Here is a 27,066-nt window from a genome sequence, read left to right as displayed (position 1 = left end):
AAAAAAAAGAAAAAAAAATTACTTTTGCAACGTTTCATCACTTCTCTTGTTGAATATCGTCACCTTTACCCATTTGTTTATTTATAAATTATTTTTCTGTGTTGAATTCTGTTACTTATAATTGACATTTGTGCTCGTAAATTCTAATTTTATGCTGCATTACTTTAAGTAAAAACAAAATAAAATTTAGAAACGCTTATTTTGATGTCATTATTTTTTTTCTGTATTATCATTAAAACGTCATAACTAATCATTTCCTTTTCCTTTGACGTCAAATATATCTTTTTCGTGCTGTTACAATATTAGACACGTTCTTCTATTACGTAAAAATTACTGATTGTTACGTCACAATTATCAGTGACGCTCGAGCGCTTCTTTACATTGTCCTTAATCTTTAATGACGTGTAAAGCACTTTTTTATTTGAAAATAATTAATATATTTTTAGACTTTTTAATAATAAAAATTTACACGGGAATTTAATACTTGATAACTTTTAAAAAGTGAAAGAAAATGGAGACACACGTACACACTTACAAACTAGCAACATCATCTGTTATTTTTCCTATTGAAGACGTCAAAATAGGACACCAAAAGACACGGGACACGTGTATGACAGTGGCACAGGAATAAATAAAAGTGCAGAAATGTTATTAAATATAATTTGGCCCTATCCTTCTCGATATTGCATTAAGTGTCAACAAGATGGATGACAATTTAGGGAACAGCGGAAGAGACTCATGAAAAGCCACTCTTCCTAATTCAATTATTAATGCCCCGATTTAAAGAAGGCGATCCTCCATTCATCTTCTGACAAATGGATTTTGGGATGTGTCCAAGGAAAAAAAGAAAAATAAATAAAAAAAGAATATATCCTAAGAGTCAGTTTATGAAAGAACTGTTGCTGCTGCTGCTGCTTCCAAAATAGCAACAAATTCTCTTCATTACCAAAGGTAATTATGAAAGAACATATAATTATTGTATTGTACTTAAGAGTAGAATTTATCAAGTTTGTCATTAATTATCCTTATTTTAATTTACACCATCGTTCATTACTGCTAAAGAATGGTTTACTTTTCTCTCTCTCCCTCTCTCTCTCTTCGCATTTAATGACAAAACTCGAATTAAAAATTATCGTAATGTTAATGATGAGTTTTAAACATTAAGTGGCAAAATTGCCTGATTTTTAATGTTTTGTTATTTAAAATGCGCATATTTCATCTTCAGAAATGTCACCTGTTTGCGAACAGCACCTTAGATTATATCTCTCTCAGTAAAATTGAGAACATCAGCACTCATTGTTACAAAGGCAGTATTTAATGAGTAGTTTGATTGATCGCTACAGAAGAAGCACTCGATTCATTAACAAACCTTATTATGAAAGTAGCATTCGGTGTATCAATGTTCACTATTATAAAGGAGCACACAATGATATACCCATTTTGATATGTTGTTGTACGTCTTGATACAGCACTTATCTTTATGGAATCAACACTTAGTGCATCAGCTCTCATTGCTTTAATAGTATTAATGCATTATTATTTAATTTATTGCTGTAGAAGGCAGCCCTCGTGTACTCTATACATATATAGCCTACTTGTAAAATATTTGATATTTACTGAAATATTATTAATGTATTGGACTGTAAGTAATAACACAATGTAGTGTGCTGCCCATTACAATAGCTAGTGGCAATTTTAATGTTTCTTTCATTAGGACAATCACGTGTCAATTGTTCTCCAATTTCTACACCTCTGGAGATCCACCTGCGTTTAAAATGCACAAACGGGAAGTGGAGGGATAAATCGGAAGAGCGCAATTTAATTCTCCCTCCGATAATTCACTCGAACGTTGTTCAACTACCCAATCAGATCTCATTAAAGGCTGACGTCAAATCGGCCACGTGCTGCAGGACAGAGGACACATGTCGGGGGAAGGAGTGCGACACGACAATCATAGTATAGGCCATCATCCGAAAATTAAAACTGTCCGGTCGAACCAAAGCCCCATTTTGAAGGTTGCGGGGAGGGGCCCCAATGGCAATGTTGTCCTAATCGGGGAGAAGCGAAGTTGCAGTTGACAGCACCGTTAACAAATGATTAATGGACGAGACTTCGACTGAAACTTCTATCCTTGTGTCCTCTCTCTCTATATATACTTTTTATATCCTCCCTCCCTTTCTACCGTGGTCTCTAACGTCAGATAAGTGAAAATTGAAGAAATATGGTGTCGTTCAGGTAGAAGTCGACTTTTATCAGATTAAAATGTATATTGTGAAGTAATCTGGAAAGAAGAAAAATTACTAAATGATAATTAAGCACGATAAGAATAATTATATGACCATTTTTTTTATACTGTCGAGTTCATCAGCAACTTGAACTCTTCTGACAACGGAAAGATGATCTATAGTTGCTACTTCGTCTATAATTTTTTTAAATTACGTAAGAAAGATGTAATTAACTATAAAATTATCTAAGAAATGTTTCAATATAGCGGCGACCTCGATTGTAATTTGAAATTCAGATGGACATTGGCAGTTCCTCGCTTGTCTTCCGTTCTCTTAATAGCACAGAACGATGGAACGAAGACCAAATGTCTTTGCTTGATGTCATCGTTCTCTTAAACAAACCGTGGTTGCTATGGAAACAACATCCCAAACGGAAGGAAGAGGAGAAAAAAGCAAAATGACGGCTCGAACATACTTTGCCAATTTCCAAGAAGACGACTTATTCCGGAAATTTTTTTTTTGAGTGGCAAATGTGGCGGAAAACGTCAAATCGTTAGAAGAACTCTCTGTTATTTTTTGACGTTTTACCAGATAGAGATTTAAGAACTGAAGTTAACTCTTCAATTTTGTTTTTTCTCCTTTAAAAAGTAGCAATGGCAAAAATTCATTGTTTTTTTCAGCCAGACTAACTATTTTAACACTAAACTAAGAGATAAACAAGTATTACAAATTGCATAACTTACCAGCAACGCCAGCACTGTACATGGATGGATCACGTCCTTTGATGCGTCGAACGACCAGCACCATCCCGACCACAACCAGGATGAACACAGCCACAGCAACACAAAGCCCCACATATAAAGCGATATCCGTCTCGGCTTCTGCCGGAGTTGCTGCAAACATAAATGCAATAATGTAAAGGTGTCCTGCTGTATCGGGTGTCAAACAGCAACATTCATCATCTGGATGGATGTCGAAAGCAATGCACACACGTCATTACATGCGCTTCGATACAGCTTCAGCGGGTGCAATACATCCTATAAAGATGTATTGAAGCGCTCTGTGAGCGTGCAACACTTTTAGCGAAGCGTATAGTTGCAACGGCGTGGCAGAGATATGAGAAAAATTAAATTTGCAAGTTAACTGTAACTCGTTGTTTTGATATAGAAATGAATTTCCTACTTGTACCATAAGCAAAATTTTTAATTAGAGTGAGATCTTTAGAATGATGGAAGATAAAATATATACCCTTCGTTTAACAAGAAATCCCAAACTACCTTCTAGAAAAAGCATTAATAATTTAGCGAGTTTCAGCATCTTGCAATTTATTACAGCGGTTAGATGAGTGCGTTAATTAAATAAAATTAAAGAAATTTTATTTTTTATAACCGTTTTTATTTTAGAACCTTTTCAATCATTGTCAATTTTCCTGTAGGTTGTTTTGTTTTTGTTTTGCAAGGTTTGTTTCGGACAAAATCACCAATCTTCAAGAAAATCCGAACAGGACAGAATGTCATTTGTTACCCTCCAAACACGTTATCTGTTCGTCCCTTCTCCTCTTGCAGACACACAATTGGACCTGTCATTCTCCTGTACTTTACACTGTGACAGTCCCCTGGTCCCACTGCTTTCTACTCTGAAATATGGCAAGCATTTTGGACCTGCACATCAGTGTGATTATTATTTTCTCCTTTCTTTCTTTCTTCTTCTTTCCCTTTAAACAATATTGCAGTTAATTTGTTTAAAAGAGTAAATCTAATTTTGGTACGACGTTCAATGTAATGGAAAACTAGTATCAGATTAATATTTCCAAATTGAGAAAAATAAGAAATTTACTACTGTATTTGTCTTTTTTTCTTTTTCCTAAATGAACGGACAAATAAGTAAATTTTCCAATTTATAATTTTGTAAGATTACTTTAAATAATTGCTTTATCTCTTCTGGGACTCAAATTCAAATTCATAACTACAGTTACTTTCGAGTATCGAAATTCTCCTCTCTTCATTCTCCGACTAAATTATCCCATCTTCGGAATTTTGGATTTCAACATTAAATTGGTTATTCAAATAAAATGGTAAACAATACAAGAAATGATCAATTAATAATTGGTAGAAATATAAAAAATAAATATTCATTTCTAGAAGATAAAATGAATTTCTATATTTTGCAACAGTAAGATGAACGTAAATAAGAAAATATACGGTGCAAGCCAAGTGTTAGTTAAGTAAAAGTACAGTACAGTACGTTCAGATAGATGTATAGTGAACTTGATTTATAACAGGTTATACATATGATACGGATATGATATCTTGTAACTTGTAACATATACAACAGCGTTACACCGCTTACGATCGAGTTTACTTGTAAAGGATAAAAGGAAATGATAAATGAAGCATTGAGGATATAGTACGAGAAAAAGCTTTTATTTTCTTATAAGACGAGCTATTTTTACGCATATAATATATGAAAATGTATGCGAATTTTATAACCACCAAATGAATTTCTCTCGGAAATTGTTTCCATTACAAAGACTCAAACAATGCCAATAAGTTGGTTGTTCAGTATTGGGGAATTAATCAAGATTTTGCTTTCTATGCTTACATAGGAAATTTAACAGCTCGTTTATATTTGTTATTAAATATTGAAGAACAGTATTTTTGGAAATGTGAAAGGCTTCATAATTATATTGTTTATAAGATACTAACACAACAGGTAACCGCTATTAACTATATTCCAATTATAATTCGTTAGGTCTTCATATTTTGCAAATCTCCATTTAAATTTCTGTTATTTTATTTATTAAAATCAATTTTAACGAATATTTAAGTTGATTTAACTACAGTTTAATCTATTTGTTAGCTTTCTTAGGTCGAATTAGTACAATTGAATTCATTGTAATAAATTACAACATAAAAAACAATATTATTTTTTCACTAAATTTTGATGTATTTAGAAAAATTAATTGGAAATTTAAAAATATACTTATATTTTTATGTATATTTTATGTGTAAACATGTATAAAACTCAGACTCAAGCACGTATATATAGCAGGCCTATATACACATGCACATGCACATGATATTTACAATACATCGCACTACAATAAGAAATAGAATGAATAAATACGTAAAGTATTAAATAAAGCCGAAGAAACAATTATCCCATTCGAAATACTTAACATATAACAAGCAATTTTAGTGATGCTTGTAATGAATACACATACTGGTTCACTAGAAAACATTATGATTACATGGAAGGTAATAACTCGAGTAACTGAAGACTAATCTTATATTTAATTAATGTATCAGGAAAGTATAATTATTTCAAGCGAAAAGAAGGAAATACGGAGACGAAAATTAGTTAAAATGAAGTGGGAGTAAAAAACAATCCTGAGAAGAAACGTATTTAAAATGAAAAAAAGGAGATAAAAAACTTGTAAAAAAAAGGGAGTGGAATACATCATAGAAGAAAGTGTATGATTAATATTGCAAAGATGAATATGCAAAAATGGAAGAAATTAGACTGGAAAAATAAAAACAGAAATACGAAAAAAAAAAGAACTCAAGGGGGAGAAACTGGAATGCAAGAAAAGATGCTCAAGCAACAAAAATAGAAATGCAAAATAAAAAATTGGATATAGGAGCAAAAATGGGAATGGAATAAAAGAAGTTGGAGGTAAAACTTTGCCATTCTTATCTTAATTTCTTATTCAGAAGCCGACATTTTTTCGGCGGTCACGGTCTCAATCTGTAACGAAAGCGAAAGAGTCGAAGCATGACGTTATTTCCTGCAGTCTAGCTCAGCGGGAAAGAACGGGGATGCACAAATCGAGACTAGAAAAGGGGGGATGGCTTGTATAGGGGATTAGTCATATCGGAACAGTGTTGTGATACAAGTAGTTGTAACTATGTTTCTCGGCTTATCTGCTTCATGCCTGGAGGGTTCGTAGGGGTAATGCGCCGATCACAAGCCACTCGTCATGAACGGTTAGTTAGCTCACAATGTTTAGACGTAGATGTTATTCATTGTTCAATGATATACCGAGGCTAATTGAATCGCGTACAAACAATATCTATAGACGGAGGAACGACTTGGTAAACATGCCCAGATTTACGTGCAAATTTTGAATTCCTGCTACGAACGGTTTGCTAACTAGAAGGGAGAAAACTCCCTCCGACTTTAGTCTCCATTAATCATAGCCCTTTTGCCAAGTTGCATGCAAATTAGAGAAAGGCTCCACCCCTAGTCGGAAGAGTTTTGGGGACTGGTGCCTCATTACCTCACCGCCTCGGGTTAGAGACATTTGGTCAGTCATGTGTGAGAAATGGCAGAGTTTCCAACGGCAAAAACACTTCAATGGCGAAAAGCACTTATCGACATAACCCTTTAAGTTTCTAGTGAAAAGGGGGGTCGAGGATAACTGTGGTTGGCTTCGGTACAATTCACTTACAAGAGACGAACCCATTACTGGTGCAGTGAATTTAATAAAGGAATTTTGAGTGCGGGAGAGGCGCAGATGCGAGTTTTGCGTTAGTTTTTTCTTCCTCTCGCTTCTCTCTGTTGTTCTCTGAATTATCTAAGAGGATTTGTAAATATTCATTTAGTTTCAGACCGTAAATTATGATGTAATTAATCCTATTAACGACCTTGGTGGTATTCATTAATAGAAGATTTAATCTACAAATTACGGATTAAATTTCGAATGGAAATGAGTTTGATTACCCAAAAGTTACTTAAAATGGTATCTAATGATTTCACATCTTTAATAAATGGTGTAGTTCATTCATAAAAAGTTAAGCTAAGCTTGAATTTGAACTATGAAGCTTGAATTTTCTTATAAACAAATAAATATATGAATGCGCGCACTGGAAGAGTCCATTGTCAACATAAAATTCTATATTCACAACAAATATTGTAATTTAATAACGTTATAAATCAAGATATAGCTACATTAATGATAAATTTACAAGATGCATAAAGAAATATCTATTTAAAAATGAATAAAAATAATAATTTGATGCTACAAGAAGCGAAAAATCGCCTCGCGAACAGTTATGGCGTTGATCTATCGTGCAGGTTACAGCTTATTACAATTTTTTTTTTAACCCTAGCGAATTTTTATTGTTTATAAAACGATAACTAAATAGAATGTTCAATAACGTTTCTCATTCAAAGAAGCAAAACGCAGAAATGTCAAATAAACGGAACGGAACAATTTCTTTGCCACAATCAAGCAAAAATGACGGATAATCGATACGATGAAAGATTCTTTGAAACTCTTCCAGTACTCACAATGGATCGTCATTAAAAACTTTCAAATAGACGGGCATCCTTTGACTGATGAAGGATGCAAGAAAAAAGTTTCCTTCGCCTTCTACAACTTAATCCTTGAAAAAAACAAAAATCAATAACCATAAATTTATATAATTTCCATCATAGAAACGTCACGTTCCTTTCTTCTTTTTTTTATTAATAATTTTTAAATATTTAGAAAGAAAATAAGAAGAAAATTAAATTAAAACGTATATTTTATAATTAATTTAGTTGGTAATTTATTAAATAAAAATGGCTAAATTTTCTGGTGTTAAAAATCACTTTAGATAAGGTAAAGTTTTTAATATAATGTAGTTTCGATCTTTAACCTCCGAAATATATATATATATGGAGAGAGAGAGAACTACATATATTTGACTTATCGAAGAAAACAGTCGGTGGTAAAGAACCTTTAAAGAATCGGGTGTGCAGGAAAGCCAAATCCCAAATGAGGCACGAAAGAGATTTTGGTCTAGAAAAGGCCACAACAATAGGATTCTATCTGGCGTGGCCCACTAGGACTCAATATTTCATTACTGGTAGCTGCAAAGTAAGCCTCGCTCCGTTGTCACCAGTAGGGAGATGGAATTATCGCAGTCACCCGCCAATAGTGAAGTATTAAAGTGGCTGGCATAATAACATCCTGTCATTTGGAGACGGTCCCTTATCTGCAGGATCCACTCGTGTGGCTTTTCTTGGCGTTGCAGCCCTTCGGTCTCCTCCGGGGTGGAGTCACTTATCTTATTGACTCAGTTTTGGACGATGATATTTCCGACGTAAGATGCTATCTCTACCTAGTTTTGAACCGTGGGTGCCCTCTTTTGGCAATAAAGGAGATTGGAGATCTTGAAAAATGTGAAGAAACTCAATGGATCGACCGGAGAAAAATTGGCAGTTTGGCGCGAAAATATAGTAATCCAAAAGGAAAAGACCTATATAAAAAAGATAAATTGATAGATTTGCAAGTAAAATTTAGGCAGATTTGAAAGGAAATGTACAGTATAAACTGGATCAGATGTGCTATTGACAATATAAAAATTCGTGAAACCGATCAACGCGGTTGATCCTTCAGTAAAATTCTAAAAAATGGGATAGATGTATATATATTAAAAAGAATCCAGACATTTCAAAGAAGCAAAACAATTGGGAATAGCAATCTTCCTATTTACGTATCGAATTTTTCAAAAATATGAGTAGTATATCCTCTCTTTTTACATTACCGTAGCAGTAAAAAAGTAGTTAATTATAATGTCAATAATTGAACTACTAAAAAATGGATGAGAGTAAAATCATCCCGACTAAATGTTTATACTATAAAGCATTATACATAAAACTAAATTGCAAATCAATTTGAATATTGAACAAAATCTAAATGATTAAGGAAGAGAAAGTTGTGTAATGTTGGTGATTATATGAGCTTTAAAGAAGATTTACTTGTTTCTAAAATTGATTCAGCCATCGGTTGAATGTATTTTTATGTAATTGATATGAATAAAAATGTTTGCTGCAATATTTTATAAAATATTGCATACAGTTGCAATATATTTGCATATATAAGTGCTGGCAACAACATCTTATATAATAGGAAATATACTTGTAATGAGTTAGTAACTGTTAAATTATTCTTTGTTTTATTATAAATATGGTAAATTTCGAAACGTTTTTTATTTGCCATAGAAAAATAAATAAAAGTATGCAACTATCTATCATATAATTTCGACTGTATAAAATATATACAACTAGCAACAATTTATTTATGAGAATTACATGAAATTTATGACCTCTACTTTGAAATTTGTAGGAGAAGTAATTATGCTAACTCTGTAGTATACATCTATCATATGCATGATCGTGAGAGCTTGTTTACAAAATTGTTTAAACATAATTAATAACATCTCTAAAGAGTCGTCTACAAGATAAATTGCTGAAACAACTTAAAGAATAGTGAAAACTCGAGAATCTCTACTACTTTTACATATGGAAATCTTGAATTATTTAATAACTGCTGTCGACTGAGTAAAGACAGTTGAACTCTTCGATTTGTTTAGTAATTCTTTAGAAATGCTATAAATAAACGAAGTGCTGGTAGTACTGCCTCATCCATCCCACAGTAATGGGTGCACTTTTCCAATATCTGTTATCTGTGCAGATAGAAGAACCGATATTCAAATCAAGAACCTCATCTTGCCGACGCTAGCTTTTATTACTTATCGACGATTTAGTTTGTTCTCTTTCCCTGAGGATTTGTCTATCTGGCAGATAGACCCAGATTTGTCTCCAAACCCTCCTCTTCTTGATTATTATTCTTGCTTGTTTGACAGCTTATCAAAATCAAACTTCTCCCTATGGAAGTGGATTGGATCCATTTCGAAACAAGGCTCCGACTTAGAAAAGGTCCCTAGTCGATCGATACAGGGACTACTGTCATAAATGCATTAGTGTTGATCAAATTGCGCTCCGATCTCTTTTACTCTGAGCCGACTCTAGCAAGGCAACGATTGCTTTGCATGTTAATTCTTAATTACAAACAAATCCGTTCGCATCAGTATTATCTCTTATCAAAAACTCTTGTTAAAAATCTTACTAGCTTAACAGTGAAATAAGTACATTACTTAGGGAAAGAGATTTAAGAATTAGTTACAGCTCTAGATAAAGATCTCCCGATAGATTTTGATATAAAAATGCTCTTCGTCATTACCATCTTTAACTTATTCTTGCATGTAAAACTGTTTTAATTGTATTCAATATTTTTAAAATATTGCATAGATGTGGTTATTATATTCATCTTTCTATCAAGCATAAGACTTGAACATTCCTTTATTTTTTTAATTAGAGATTTAAATATGAGCACACAGATCTAGTTAACGATAATGTCCATCTTCTTGTCAGAAATGCAGAACTTGATCATCGTTCTTTGACCTCGACTTTTAATGATCGTGATCAAACACGCTCCTATTTCGTATTGATTTTACGTGCATGCTAGTAACGGGAGAATTAATTAACAATCAGCATTATTCGAAGCTCTTCGACACTTCTTCTCATAAAATAATATAATTTTATGAGACACTTTCATTTTTATCTAAACTTGAAGATGGACGAAGCGAAGATAATTTTCTCGTTATGGTTTTAAATTTTTATATCTTGTTTATAAAGTCTTAATAAGAAAAAAGAATTGAGTTTACAACTTTTTCAGAAAAGTCTTCATCATCATCTGCACCACGATGGCATAAAGATAATTTTTAGTGGTTGGTGGCTAAGAAAAGGTTACAGATAATGATTTTACTCGCTACTAGAGGTATAAAGAGGATAATTATTGAATTTATAGCTTTTAAAAGAAGCTTTTATCGACTTTGGCATCTATCTTGATCTTATCCTTGACAGAAGCCACTCTATTGAAACTTTCCAGGAGAAAGAAGCATTTTAAACTGCTATAATAATAAAAGTTGAAAACACAATTTATAAAGATTTTTCTGCGCTTAAAATTGAATTCTTTAATTAAATAGTAAAATAAATGACTCTTTTTACCCTATTGCTCAATTTGGATCTTTAACAAGAAGAGTTTCTCTACTTTTTTTAAGGACTTAATTAACTAATTTATCTGAAAATTAAATTAAATCTAGACGAGTTCTTTTTTACTACAACTCTTTCGGAACTGGAGGAAAATCGAAGACGATTCGAAGTATTTAAATTAGTGATATTCTTTTCTGTTTAGGATGGATGAGAGTCGCGTGACCAGGACTTAGAACTGACTCAAAAGGTGAAGGATGCTCGAGATGACGCACTACTTACAACCTCTAATTAAAAAATTGAGTTAACGATAGTTTTGAAAAGATAGTGGGGATACAGTCTCAACCATCCCCCCTCTCTTTTCTAATGTATTAAAGAGAAGGAAAGCCATAACCGAATCGAACTGGAGAAACAAAGATTTGTTCAATTGTAAAACGTCTGCTGTCAGAAGCAATTCTCCTCCAAACCGACTTTACTCTGCTGAAATGACAAGATTTAAGATTTTTCTAGCCATGTAGTATTTTGACGTTTACTGAATTATCGTGTGGAGGGTTATGAAACAACATGTCTCTCTTGTAGGTGTAGCCGTGTCGCTGACTGATGGCGTGTTACTTCTGTCGCCAGATATACACGGTAACGAGCTGGAGTACGTTAATCCATCAAGGTCTGACAGCTCTAGGAAAAGTACAGCAGTCGGAAATCTGATCAAATCTTCTAATAACGGAACTCCTGCTTTTGTTGTTGGCCCAATTCCACTAGCGATGCTTTAAAAAATATCTAGTAGCAGCAGCACGATGCAGTAAAAAAGAATATATTGAAGTCTGCATTGTTGAGCAGTGTTGACGTTGATGGTTCGGAAATAAATATTAATTTTTTTTTCCTACTTGAAAGAATTATTATTCTAGCAGTTCGAATTTTTGCTTTAGAAATGATGGCTTAATGTTCAAAACGATTTGTATGCTCACGAGTGAGCGTATCAAAATGGTTGATAGTAACGAGAATTTAATTTATTTTTCCCGTTGTTAACTTAACTTCATAAAAAACTTCAGAGTTAAAATTCTTAGAATTTTTAGTTGAATAAAACTCGATGCTATGATATAATCGAGGTTACAAGAATTCTGTTTTAGTAAATATTGGTATGATGAATTTAAAGTAGGACTACTGCAAGCTCTGCTTTGCGATCTCCTGATCAAAGATTTCACTCCGAATGCTTCTATATCCTCGGACTAGTTGTTCTTAAGAAGTTAAAAAAAAAAAGGAAGCTCAACTACATTCTATCCATGAAGTACTTGAATGCAAAATTTTTTATTCCTGCGTATATTTTATTCAGAGTTTTAACATACTACAATCGATATATATGCTGACCTTTTCATCTTTAGAGCTGCGTACTATACATAAGATGAAGCTCTCCAAGAAGGAATTTAATAACAAATGCCAATATTTTATTTATATAGATGCATATTTTTTCACGAAAGTAACTATAAAAAGACGTAGAATACTATTCGAACTTTAAATAATAACTTTTCTACGATACTATTTTAGTTGCAACGCTAAGAAAATAATAATAATAATAATAATAAAAGTATATTTCCTAGAAGTAGAAGTTAAAGCCACAACTTCTTTTAATTTGTAAAAAGCAGGAAATTCACATCCTGTTTAAGAAAGTAATGCGCATGTAAAGCAAGCTTTCAAGCAGAGTGACACGCACAGTTTAGCTAGAGAAGTGCAGTAGTCGTCAGCATGTAGACGGTGATTAAATGGTTGGGATATCCGCTCTGGGGATAATCCTGTTCGGAATAAACTTCACAATTGTCGTCAGCATCCCGCTGAGTAACTGTCTCTGGTAACCATGGAGACGGTTTCCACATCACTGGAAGAGGAAGAGAGTGAGTCATCCCGAGACTGACATTCCAGAGCAGACCCGTTATTGTGGGTGCTTTCTGACAACATTTATCTGCACATCTGTGAATCACTCAGACACACAACTGCTCCTCCACAATTCTTGTTCTGTGAAAATGACACAACCAACCGAAATATGAAAATGTTCAAAGTTACTAAGAAAAATAAGAGTTTTTACCCCCGATTACTTAACACTAGAAACGAAAAAAAAAATGGTGTAATCTTTTCGCGTAAAATACCGTTCTTTAATAGGCGTCCTAAATTTAAAATTATGTTGCTCTTAACACGATCGAAGAGTTTTAAATATCGGTTCTGATGTCATTACGAAAATCTATACTTAACAATAATTAAACTTTATGATTTGCAGATGGTTTGAATAGGAGTTTCAGACAACATCGATGCTACTTGGGTTGCAAGAGGGGCATGCAAACCCCGTCGGTGGCTAGTAATCCAAGCTAAAGGAAGCAAAGACAGTAATGCCTGACAAAGTCCCGGCCATTAGACAACTGCTCCGGCCTTAACAGGGAATGATGTCCAGGATTCACGGGTTTCATTGGTAAAGATTGCTGGATTTTATTTCCTCCCGAGACCATTTTTTCGTATTGTCTCTCTGGGGACGGTCCGGGTGCGGTAATCCCTTCAAAAGATGCCACTGGCTTAATTCTTGTTTCTCTTTGTTACATCCCTACCTCATAATTATAAATGGCAATTAGCTAGCTCCTATTTATTTGTGTTTTAACGCTATACGTTAGCGTTTAACTTAACCAATTTTTGTTAGATACAAAAATACTCTCCTATAATTCTCAGGAGCACCTTTTTCTCCTTAAAAGAGCTTGTTAAACCCACTCCTCTTCTGTGTTTTTTTTTCTACGAAAGTATAGGGATTTAACAAGCTCATTTTAAGCTAAAAATGATTTCTTTTTTTTTAACTCCGTCTCCTCTGTCACAAACAGATCGAGAGGGACTTAAAATCTTGAGTGAATATTCTAGAACATTTTTGTTATTGTGGGATGCTTCCTGACAGCATTTAAGAAATGACTTCACGCATAAAAACAGAACTCCTTCATCTTCTTGGCAAAAGAGAAAGGAAAGAAACATGCTATTTTAACTCCATTTCTTGTGTAGTTAAACACAATGAAAGTATTATTTAAAATCCCTAAGCTAAAAATTGATGCATTTATTCTATTTTTGCTGTAAACAAAGCAGACAACGAGGCGTTTAATAAGCTATTTTACGCCAAAAATCAATTGTAATGCAAGATTCTTTTTTTTTTTTTTTTTTCTTCTTCTTCTTCTTTTTTCACAAGATAAAGTGATGTAGTAGCGATGCATTTTTAGTAATTTTAGGAGATAAAGTAATGCCACCAACACTTTTTAAGGTCATGCGACATTTATAATCATAATTTTGAACACTCCACAAGTCATATATATAAATTATATATTATATATTCATGCAAGTTTACATTTTGCATCAAATTTAAGAAAGTATATTGAAATTTTTCATAAAAAATACTAAAAATTTAATTTTTAATATTTGTTCTAGCTTAAATTTAAATTGCATTTACATTAACGAATTATAATTAATAAGAATAAGGTTATTTAAACATGTACAGCGACTGTAATTTACAGAATAATGTTTTTAAATTATTTTAATCCGAAATAATCACTTTTCCAGAGGTATTAATATAATAATAATAATAAAACAGAAAAAAAAATATGATTTCTGTAGCTTCATCTTCTCTATAAACTGAAAGGAAAGAAATTTCAAACAATGGATATATTGATTATCAACTTTTTCCATTGAAAATTATAACAATAAGAATTTAAATAAGCCTTTTACTTAAGAAATAATTTATCCTATAGCAGGATAGAAAGTAAAGGATTAAAGAGCATTCAATTAAAATTTGGCTTTTTTTGTACTATAATTGTAGTTGAGAAATGTCAGATGTACGATTTGTTACCATAAATTAATATTTTATAAAAGTTAAAAATAGAATTTACACATCAATATAACATATATATATATATATATATTCTAACTGTATATTTCGATTTTAGAAGTCACAAAATCACAGGAAAAGTACATTTTTCGAAAGAGAAACTATAGAAAAAAAAAAACTCTGCAGAAATGCACTCCATTGATTTCTCGCTAACCATTATTTACTTGCGTGCAGTTTCATATTCACTTCTCTTTGTTTCGTCGAGAGCTCATTAAAATGCTTGCATTTTCTCGTTTCTCTTTTCTACTTTTTAAAAAAATTAAAATAATAAAAAAGAGAGGAACAAAAAGCCGAAAATTCGTCATTTTCCGTTGACGTTAAAATTTAATTAATTCTCTTCTTAATCTAATTCTTTGTTAACTTATTTTGCTTGAGATTTAATTATCGAATATTTATGAAATGTGTGATTGTCATGTTGTAAAAATTAGATTTAATGAACATTAATTCACCGTTTATAGTCGCCGTGAGTTTAAAATGAATGGAGTGCTTTATACACCAGAAGTTTTAGCATGTTTTCAATTTTGTATAAGGTAATTTATTCTAAAAAAATATAATTTTCTTTTATTTTTGAAGCATTTTTAAACAAAAGATAAAGAGACAATACCTCAGCTTCATACAGGATGAGGTAACTTTGGAAGATAATATGAGTGAGGTTGATGAAACTGCTCATCAGATTGCGAGAAAAATATCAGAATATTTTTTAAAAATGTAGAAAAATCTTATAGGAATTTTATTTTATGGAAGAAAGTCGATCGGTTTCATCAGGATACCCCTTCAAGAGGTTCAATAGAATATTAAGTGATTCATAAAAAAATTACTACCCATCTTACAGGATTCGTGATAAGGTGTATGTCAAACTGAATAGAGCTGCTTCTGTAAAATTTATGCAGACAATTCTATGTAGAAAATAGGCAATAAGGGGGAAGATATCCATCACCCACAGCGGCATTTACAAGAGAATATTGAAGAAATGAAGCAAGAAAGAAAAAACTAGTTGCACTTCATCATCAGATGGGACAGACAGAATTAAATAGGAAATCATGTTTTGTGGAAGGTATGTAATTTTTTCCTCTTTTTCATTTCCTTTGCTTTCATTCGGTGGCGATGAATATGCAAAAAGATGCTAGGAACTTCTTGCAGAGCGAGGGGATCAATAAAGAATAGCCTGAGGAACTCAAATTTTCAGGAAAGAATGGAGTTCTTCTTGTTATCTTTGATTAATTTAGCATTTTAAAATTTCTTTTAAATGGGATAAAATATTGATATTTTTCTCTTTTCTTCTATATTTTCCTCGTTATGTGGTAACTGAGGAGCAATTATTTGGGCTTTCTAGAAAGATAAATGTTTCATGGTCAAAACTCTTTATTATGCAAGATCTTATGTTCACAATATAACAACTAGCTTAATCTTTATTACTTTTTTTACATTAATAGTTTAAATTCTCTGATTTCTAATTATTAATGTAAAACCTAAGAAACTTTATTATAATATACAACAAATTTCAAGTTAGGCGCAAGAAAAATTTGTATACGAATTTTTTTCAGTTTCTCGTATCTTATTACACGTTAAACTATATTTTTACTGTAAAAATATTCATATTAAACGATCAATTTTTTCCTTAGAAAATTATAACAATAAGAATTTAAATAAGCCTTTTACTTTTACTTATATCTGTATTTATAAGGAAACATATTGGAGTAGACTACATTCCTAGTTGGATATACTTTATAATGGGTGTTTCCTCGAGTTTCTTAGAATGTCATTAATAACAAGTATTAAAAAGTGGACATAGATCTAAATTAAGAAGTGTTCCGCTATTTGATTATAGCACCGAGGCCTTCTAGGCCACTTGGAGCCTTCAGAGCAGGAAATTAAGATGATTTAAGGATGAAGATCGTTCTAGTGCAATATATGCGTGGACATAAGCAATAGTGGCGAAGAAATATTGCACCATTATCCGTTGACACTAGAGGTATTTATCTATCTCTTCTCTCTTCGACTGTTATTGCCCTCTCATTTGGCGTGGCGCAATAAAGACCTTCTGCTTATAATTGTTATTATCCAGAAATAATGATGCATGACGTTTACTCTTCTCTTCATCACTTTAAAAACTGCCTCATCTAACCGAAACAAGTTTTATCGGTAAATTTCCTCATTTAAAGGTATGATTACAGCTGAATATTTATTCACCTCTAATATCTTCATTTATTTCTAGAGATATCTGTTCCGACGAATCGTTTTAAATTTCACTAGAAGTCTAGCTTTTTCTCTCAATTATCATTTGTGAGTAACTGGATCTTCGGAAATTAAGTTTCCAAGTGCCTTTAAGGAAATGCAATGTAGCTCTAGTGAAAGATCTATACTAAACGCAGCATCAGATCTTTATGGGATGATTTCTAATTGCAGAAGTTTGAAAAATTTAATTCCTCCGTTTATAAACAGCACATAATTTTTGCAGATAAGTAATGATGCGGATTTAATGGAGCATGCTGTCAAATAAAAGCAAAGATGATGTAACTAAAAAACAATTTTTCATGGAAAATTGTTTCCTATTTTGAAAATGTTATACAATCCTCAGGGATTTATAATTGAAATGCGTATTCAAAATGGGAATAACAACATGAAAACGGGAATAAAAGCGAAGGATAATGATATTCACCTTTCATTTTCGCTTATAAAAATAAATTTAGATATATATATATTTTAAATATCTATAAATTAATAAACATTTCTAATTTCCAAATAGAATAAATTCTTTAAAATCCTTATTTACGCCAAAATGATACAGAATGGAATGGTAAGTAACTACTCCTTAAGATGAAGTATACTTATAAAAAATCATGTCTCGGAAAGAAATTTTTTGGTAAGATAAGAAAAAATCAAGTTTAGGAGGAAAAAAATCGTGAAATCTTAGACGTTTTTTATATATTAAAAAACAAAAAAATTGAAATAAAGTGTTTCTTAATACTCTAGAATAATCTTCAGAAGAGCAAGTCTGTAATCAAACTGAAGAAAAATAGAATAAAAAAATAACTGTACAAATATTAATAAGTAATTTAAAGAGAACTTTTTTGTATTGACATTGAATAATTATACTGTCAGAATGTTAAGAAACACTAAAAGAAACAGATACGAGCACTTCTCATGTCGTAACAACAGAAATTTAAAGTAACTTCGTTCTCTCCAATTAGTGTCGATCTAACTTATCCAAATAAAGCTATCATAAAAGATTACTTTAATCAAAGCTGCTGAAAGGTTTCGATCACGTCCCAAGAATATCGACCACATAAACATCTGCCACAATCTACCCACTCGTAAATTTAAGCTTAGAGGGGGTCCGTTATCATCAGAGCAGTTTCTTAAAGCAAACGAGCCGTCGTGGCACAATCGTGACGGATTTACAGAAGGCCTTTCTATTTCTATTCCAACCCTCTAGTAATTTGCGAGTTTAATTATCCACTCGGTGCAAAGCGTAGGTATACACAGAAGCTAATATTTAGACCCACTATGAAGTGACTACCCGATTTCAGTTTTGGGGAATGATGGAGCGAGAAACGGTTTAGAAGGGGGACCCCGTCTTTGTAAAGGCTGTTTAGTAGTGGGGGAGAGGAATGACGTTTCTAGCTGATAAGTCTAGACTGCCTTCGTTTATCAGGAATGCTTTCAGGATTTAAAAAAATAAATGAAGTGAATTCTGACAGTAATCCGAATTTTCTGCTCTTTCGTCTGTCAGTTTGATTTTGTTTTATGAAATTAATAAAGATTACTTTCCAAAATTTTCTTAATTCTCGTCTTGGGAGGTTGCTTTTTTCCCTCTCCCCTCTCCTCCCTCGTGATGCGCGATCCCGCTGCACAAAGGAACAGAAGTTTTTGACAGAAATATCTTTTTTGCTAGCAAACAGGAGTGGTTGAGCGGAAATGACTTCTATTGTGTACTTCCTCTAACTGTCTTCGTCGCTTCGTTAATTAGCAGTAATTAGCATAATTAACTTTTCGGTTTACAGCTAGAGCGGGCAAAATCATCGATTCTTTCCTCGCTAAAGACTTCAAAAAATCCGCTGCCAAATTTTTTGAATCAATCAGGAAAAAATTTACCTAATTCTAAAAGTTTGCGAATAATTGAATATTGTGTTTTGTTGTAGCTGTCGTAGTGGCACGTTGCCGTTATGGTAGAAAGCGTTCTTCAATCGATGATATATCGTAGGATGCTAAACATATTTTCGAATGATCCCGTCATAACTCGAATTTTTCAACGTTTATAGCGCTATTAGTGTGTGTTTTTCCTTCAGCATCTTTACGGGATGTAGCTACCAAACGAAAGAATTACGAAACTACCACTTTCGGCTCCGGTAGCACGAAGAGAAGACGGAGCGCACTGTCGAGCTATTTGCCCTTAGAGAAAGAAATGTCCGTTTCTTGGCAAATTATTTTGTCATGGAGGAGAGATATCTCCTCTTCAAAGCGTGACTAATGTGGCAGCGAGAATGAGAGCGATATAAACTGAAGCGGGTCCCCTCACACCTGGCGATAAACGACTATGGAGAAGCAAATGGTGCGTGATTCCCACGTGGTTTAGCTGTCATCAACGCCTCCTCCACTACCGCACTTCTACACAGGTTGTGGTGCATCTAAAATGTTTTAATCGCTAATTTATTAATACATTCTCTTTGTAACGGTGGTGTATCGGGCTTATAAATTGACAGTGAGTCTGTTTATCTACTATCAATAGAATAGATACACTTGCAAAGTGTGTTACCTCAGCAACTTGACCAAAATTAGTATTCCAGTTAATAAATCAATTTAAAATAAAATGAAGTTAATTTTATTAAAGATAAACTCTATCCATCGTTCTCTTCAGTTAAATTTAATTAAATTAGATCGATATAATTTGAATAATTTTTGAAATTTAATTGAATGAGATTAAAACTGCTGTTGATAGGATTACATGCTACAATATTACATTTGCTACACAATCGTTTATTGCAGGAAATATTCTCTCATTATTGCTTTTAATGTTTTCGGATATAACACAATTATAGGGTTTGGCTTGATGGAATACGGCAGCGCAACACATGGGCGATCTGCAAGGGGGGATGCCACCCAGGAGGACATTCTGTGGGAAACTGGCCCCTTTATTATGTTCGACACGTGAAGAAAATCCGTAGCAGAATGACGAAGCGCGAACCCTCGACCAACTATAATTACAGGCCAAATAGTGCTACAATCATCTGTAATATTTCAAGAATATTCTGTAGTATGAACAAGTGTAGTGTGATATACTGTATCATTTTATAATTTCTTATATTAGAATATCTACCATAAAATGAATGAACTATTTCTAAGGTGAATAGAACATAAAACACTTTATTGCATTTCCTGACTGAATATCTCATAGCCTTTTATTGTAATGCAAAAGGCTTTGAGTAAAGAATGTAGGAAGGAATTTCCTCTCTGGATTTTACAATGTATCTTATTAAAATAAAGGATAATAGAATAGATGTTCTTAAATTTACATAACAGTGTTATCTAGAAATCTAAATCAATCGATTTCACCACATTTAATTCTATGTATTTTCTTTTTTAAACAAAAGAATATGAAATAGTAGTTTGCTTATAGTGACAAATATAGAATTTTATTCCTTCCCTTAGAAAATGTTATCAGAGGGTAAAATGTTTCAGATTTTTCTAAAGTATTTCCTATCGTTGCAGAAGATTGTATGAAGAAGCATTCTTTATCAAAATGTGAATCTCATAGTGGTCTTCTCTCAAAACAATAGCCTTTATCTCCGCGTAGTAAAATATCTTTCTATCGCCGCGAGGAATCCAGATTTGAATCTGAATGGACTCTTTTTTTTTCATTTTCGTTCTTCCTATCGATACTAAGATGGTCTTTTATTCATATTCATCGTGAGTTCGGTCAGGCCCACATTGGAGACGACCGGGTGATGAGGAACGGAACCCAATATATCTGGGACTAATCGCCCATGAAAAAATTCCTAAGATGGCTCTCCTGGATTCAAGCCCCGGTCTCCAGAGGATAGGATGACGCCATAATTGCCACGGAATTTTTACGAACTGATTTAATTGGGGTATAATTTCTTACTTCTTACTCATGTCGATGAATCTCATGAGGACGAAATGTGTAAGTAACAGATTAAGTCACAACAGTAATAGGCGTCATAATTGCTAAAGATAAGGATGAATTTCTTGGGCAAAGAATTGCTTTGAGGTAATTTTCTTTCATAGTAACAATAATTGTCTTTCTATATTTAACTATTGTCAGATTAAATGTTTATGTGTATGTATATAGGCATATATATATATATAACTGATGCAATATATTATAACATTTATAATATGCCAATAATCCTTTGCTATAGTTGGAAACATGAATGATAATGAATTAAGTGTCGCTTCACGAGATTTAATAATTATTAAAAATTACTTGGCCAAAATTCATGAAATTTTTTCATTGCCGGTACTATTTTTAGGATTATAAAAATTTAAATTGCACTAATCTTATGAATACTTTGATTACTTGCTCCCCTCAGTTCATTAAATAAAGCTTGTGAAACATTTTCAAGAAAAAAATTCTTTAGGAAAAAAGCAGTAATGGGTTAGTTCTAAGAACGAAGGATTAATTCGAGAATTACACTCGGAGAAACATTACTAAATCCAAAAAAATCGATAGAAAAAGTAATTAATTTACTAAGCTACTACTGCAAGGTTACTATGCGCTTCTACACGTGGTTGACTAATTTCGAATGCGCTAAACCGACGGAGAACGAATCAATTTATGTAGAATTTTATATGCTGAGCTGCTCTAGAAAGAAGTTTGGCTTATCTTGCACCTTTCTTTTCTCAAAATCTCGCGCTCTGTCTCCTTTTTCAATCAGATTATCCCGCGGATATCGGAGGGGAACAGAAGTCAGGTGTCAATATTTCGAAGCCAAGAAAATCGCATTAATTACCCGGACGGATCGTTTTGTAACGCCTGGATGACAAATGACAGTCGATAGAAGGTCTCCCCTTCAGCAGAAGAGATAAAGAAGCGCTGACGAGCATAAAGGACGATCTAGGATGATTGCATCGCCCCGTAGTCCGGAGGAAGGGACAGGCCCTCTAATCAGCTAACCTAATCTGTCCCCTGTTTCCGGATGTAGCCTCCTGGGGGGGAAGTGCAGCAAGGTGGATCATTAAATCGGAACGCCATTTCGATAACAGCTCGACAGCAGAAACTTTTCAATGGTCCTTTATCCAAGTCTTCGCTAAGAGTTTCTGTGTCACCAGAGGGAGCCTTAAATCAAGCTAAGAGCCGGTTCCTTTGTGCCATTCACACCTATATTTATGCACTACTCAGGAAAGATTGCAAATTTGCTGAAGGATTTTACATGTTGTTTCAACTCTAATCCTTTCCTTTCACTCCTTAAAAATGAAATAATTTAATTAATTAACGATGCCCTTCCCATAAAGAAAACAATTTGCAGAGGTAATCTTTTAATTATTTTTTTAAGGTCTAAAAATAAAGATATCTTACCTTCTTCTTCTCTATCTGTACCATACTGTAGAACTTGGTCCTTATCTTTTCCCACTGCAAAGTAAATAAATATAAACTGTAGTGCGTAAGGTTAGACATACATACATCCATCACTGAAAAAGACAAATTGTCTGGCTTGAAAGAATAAACCACCCTGTTTGGCCCTCCTTCACAACTACAGCTTACTTCTTAGAGTACAAAATGTGATTACTCTCGAGATTAAAGTGGCACTGTTGCAGGAAAGTAGCGTATCTAACACGCTTAGCAAGGGGAAGTGATTTGAAGAGATAATTTTTTTTAAAGTAAAAAGTGCTAGGGTTTTCTAGGCATCATTTCCCAAAATCTGTCGTGGATCCAGGCGAGTAAATAAGATTTGAGAGACAAAACTTTCAAAAAAGAGCTAGGAACCTATTCAGAGAATAGGACCCATGTCGGTAGACAAATGCATTTATGCAGATTATAGTGTAGTAGGGTCTATAGTCCTCCCGAGGTATAACAGTGTGAGTAATCAGAGTTCGATTACCAGCAATCGTGTTAAAAATGTCGAACAAGGTGGATTTTTTCCCACGGTTCCGTTCACACCCTTAATCCCAATGTACGTGCAGAGATTGTAGCAACCTGACGTTCTCTCACGCCTAAAACCGTTTTCATTCTTTTTTTTGATGCTGGAATGAACAGGATGCCTAAAACACTGAAGCACCAACTTCAACATTATACCACTTACGCAAAATAGCTGCTAATGGCTGAAAAATACCATATTAGCAGCTGGGAAATCATTTCTAAAACTGCAGCTACTTAATTGTTTTAGTCTTATAAAAATGTTTATTTTACAAGCAAACTCCGTGCTAAACATAGTTGGATCGATTGTCGTTTCACTTAAGTATTGAACCATGAACAGCCCTTTTATGTTTGATACTGTGTTCATTGTATAATTAAAATATTTATATGACGCTCTAAAACCATTCAGCATAGAAGTATCCATGTTTCTTGAACATATGGATGATAAATTAACAATTAGCTTGATTATAAGTGCCATAAAAAACTCTAACTTAAAACTAGGACACTTAATTTTTATACGTGGATATATTTTTACGTTCAAATATAATTACACCAGAAAAATCTAATGCAAATTATATCTAGTTTATCTGAAAATAAACCTGTTTTATAAGACAAGGGTGTCGTCAAAGATACAGTAAAATTAACCACTATTTTTTGATTATCTTCCCCATCGATTTATTAATATTAAACCGATGACGTGTCCGCCCGCTTTCTCACCTGTGCAGGGTTACAACACCTGTTCTTCTCACTCAAACCCCCTTTTCTGTAGGTCACGTGTTAGGATTTAATTTCCGGTCACGAGCGTCAGTATCACGTGTGAAAGAGCATTTCTAGTTCGCTTCGCTTTACCGATTTTTCTTTTTTAAATAAAATTCTATTTTAATTTTAATTAGCAAAAAAATCTGAAGATACAAAAGAGAATTTTTTTTATCGCCAGCTTTCATGCCACCAATTTTCTCGGTGATAACTGTATCAAAAAAGGCAAAATAGTGACGCAAACTTTAGTTTTAAGTGTTGTCAAAGTCATTATTGAGTTAAGAATTATAATATTTCTGAAATATATAATTGATGAAACAAAATTTTAGAAAAATCTGAATTTATAGAATGTTCTCAAACGAATTTTATTGAGTTTTATAAAACCCGAATTGCAAAATTCGAGATGTACTGTACAAAACTCAAAGTTGTAGTCATCCTGACTGACAAAGTTACAATGTAAAGCAGTCGATACTTCAAGCAAAAGTACTAATTAAGGAGAAAGTATAATAAATAAGTATCACATTTAACTCAATTAGCGTAGAATGAACTTTAAAATTTCAACTTCCTTTGTGGCAGTAATGAATTTGGGAAATTTTGCCAAACTGATACAGTTACTGGCTCGAAGATAAAGAGAAGGAGTACAACAAAGGAAGGATTGGCAATGAATTATGGAAGCGCAGAAGGGAGCCTACTTCATTGTCAGGATTCATTTACTTTAAAGGGACCAACGTGACTGCTATACGTCACGACATCTTACTCGTGACGTGATTAATTAATTGGACGGAGAAATAGATATGGTTCCTTTTTGTTCCTCCATTAATTAAAGTCATGTATCACTCGTTACAAACTTGTAATATTTTCATCGATCTGGCTATTATCAGTCACGTGATTCGAGGAAAGGGGAGTTTACAACCATGACCGACCTCTAACCTGATTATGCTTTCCTCGCCGCTTACAACTGTCTCTTTATTCCAAAAAGTTGCTCCCCCCTTTCGTTTATATTCAAAAACTCGCCCTCTATTCAATTTTATGAGGCCCTGTGATAGGAAACAGTATTAAACTCCTATTATGTAGCTTCTAAGTGTGAAAGAACAAGTGAGCTAAGCAAAGGAGGTCCCAAAATGCATCTTCTAAAAACAGTCTGCCACGATTAACCGATGACATAGAGGGCAATATAAATTGAAAGATCGCCACATAAATCATTCTACGGGGTTTCTAATCGGCATTTGAGCATAATTTACTCATCAGGGTGCATAATTAAAAGAATCTACTGTAACATAGTTTACATTAAGTACCATTAAATGGGTGAGTAATGGGAATTGGTGATTTTGGTGGGTTTCCGTTCTGTAGGAGGCCATTTTTGTAGGATGGGAACACTTTAAATAAAACTACCTTAAAAAGACACCAATGAGATTACTCACCTCTGCACATCCCTCCTGTGCAGTTAGCTGTAGCCAGATCTTTTCCTGGACAGTACCTCCCACCGTTAGAAGGTGGAGGATTGGTACAAGATCTTCTCCTGTGATGTCTACAGTCCGGGCTGCAAGTAGACCACGAAGACCAAGACGTCCAACGACCGTCTACCGCTATAAAACAACAAAATTGATCCACACTTATTACTATAGTAGCACTAAGATATTTCATTAGAAAGTGAAATATTCTGGTAATGTATTTTAATGTGTCGAAATTTTGGTCAGAGGGAACGAACGTCCTGTGAAAAATAGAGAGGAAAAAAATAGCAATAAATTTTTTCATCCTGTAGTAGTAGTAGTTGGTAAAGAGATTAAATCCCAGCAGTAGTGACAGAGACAATAGCAGAAGTTGAGGGATGAGACGATCAATTATACTAACGGTGACAACGTTAAGTGTTCGCCTCATATCTAAATGTTCTCCTTTTTTCTCCTCCTTTTACTTTGCGGTTTTTATTTTGGCAGAAAATCGTTCCCACTATTGTTACTGAGGTAGTATTCGTCTTTAATGTGAATGTATTGCTATATAATTATCGAGTGAAAGACTGGTGTAATAATGGTTATTATTGCTATAGTAACATTCCTGTAAAGACTTACAATGGATCAAAACAGCTTGGCTTGTAGTAACTATTGAAATATGCTATGTGTTTCTATTACATTTAGATAATTGGGCGGAGTTTCATCTTTTCTAAATCTACTCTCTCTCTCTCTCTCCAAAGGATCCGAGTAAACCGGGCGGAGCGCTAGTAAAGCTCTAATGGAAATCAATATCCACGCTCAGAACTCGGTAAACTACTACTTTATATCATTATAGATTCGTTTGATATTGTGTTACAATTTGATAAATGTATATACATTTAAACGGAAGATTGTTCAGAAAAAGATTTTTTTTATAAGTAGTTATTCCGCACCATCACTTCGAATCATATTGAATAGTCACGCGCTAGAAAAAACGAAAGAGCGAGCGCTAAAAAAGTGGCATTGAAGAAGTGAAATTTTTTTATTCCTGTATTTCTTTCGAGTTAAAATTTTCAGTTATTTTAATTAATATAAAATTTAAAAACGTTTAAATAGGGTTAAACTAGATATAAATAGTTTTTTTTTTATTTATTAAAAAGATTTATTCTTTTTTGTAGTTATTAGTGCCATATTCTCTTCTTTTGTAGTGAGAATTTTTAATTAAAATCGACGTCACGCTTTCAAATATGTGACGTAAATTTTGCTGCTGCACTTGAAATCTTTCCTTTTTTTGATTAATGACCTGATACTGATTAATGTTTCTACATTTTTCAGAGGTTTTTATGAACTTCTCATCTTGTGGCAGACCGCAGAATGCAAGAAAAAATTAACACTTTACAAATTAATTTTCTCCAGATTTAGAGAAAAAGAGGAGGAGGAGAAGGAAGAGGAGAAGGAAAAAATTCTCGCTAACTTTGCTTCTTCGCGTGCTGTTACCACTTAATTAGATCTCGGTTATGAGACGGTACAAATTTGTTGATAATTAGGTGAATGATTATATTTAAAAAAACATTAATTAAGTAACCACGTGATAATGAGATAATCGGTATCATTTACGAATTTTTTTCTGTTTTTTTCTTTTTTTTGGTGCTTATTTTGCGGTTTGGATGATGATTCAGTTTACGGGCCTCAATGATAGGTTGCAGTTTTGAGTGGAGTCGTTTGTATTCTCATTTTTCTATCGTTAACTAAATACGCATTATCTTGTTTAACGTTTAAATTTTTTACAGTAAAATGTCTATTTTTAAACTAATAAATTGCTGTGATGTTTACAAAAGTGCACGC

At 33.3% G+C, this 27,066-nt stretch overlaps 1 protein-coding gene across 4 annotated transcripts in view; it reads right to left on the bottom strand.

The window, feature by feature from the left end:
- Positions 1 to 27,066, bottom strand: part of LOC111630248 (netrin receptor UNC5C-like) — a 110,439-nt gene that overhangs the window by 8,087 nt on the left and 75,286 nt on the right. For all 4 annotated transcript variants that reach the window (XM_023374326.1, XM_023374328.1, XM_023374329.1 and 1 more), the window contains 3 exons: positions 25,216 to 25,380; positions 22,481 to 22,534; positions 2,969 to 3,118 (listed from right to left, as the gene is read on the bottom strand). In XM_023374326.1, the coding sequence (XP_023230094.1) occupies positions 2,969 to 3,118; positions 22,481 to 22,534; positions 25,216 to 25,380 (369 nt within the window). The remainder of the gene's footprint in view (positions 1 to 2,968; positions 3,119 to 22,480; positions 22,535 to 25,215; positions 25,381 to 27,066) is intronic.

This window comes from Centruroides sculpturatus, unplaced genomic scaffold (assembly GCF_000671375.1).
Source record: "Centruroides sculpturatus isolate CEXI.00-Female unplaced genomic scaffold, Cexi_2.0 scaffold645, whole genome shotgun sequence".
Lineage (NCBI taxonomy): Eukaryota > Metazoa > Arthropoda > Arachnida > Scorpiones > Buthidae > Centruroides > Centruroides sculpturatus.
Note: the sequence above shows the minus strand (reverse complement) of the source record. Positions and strands in the feature narration are given on the sequence as shown.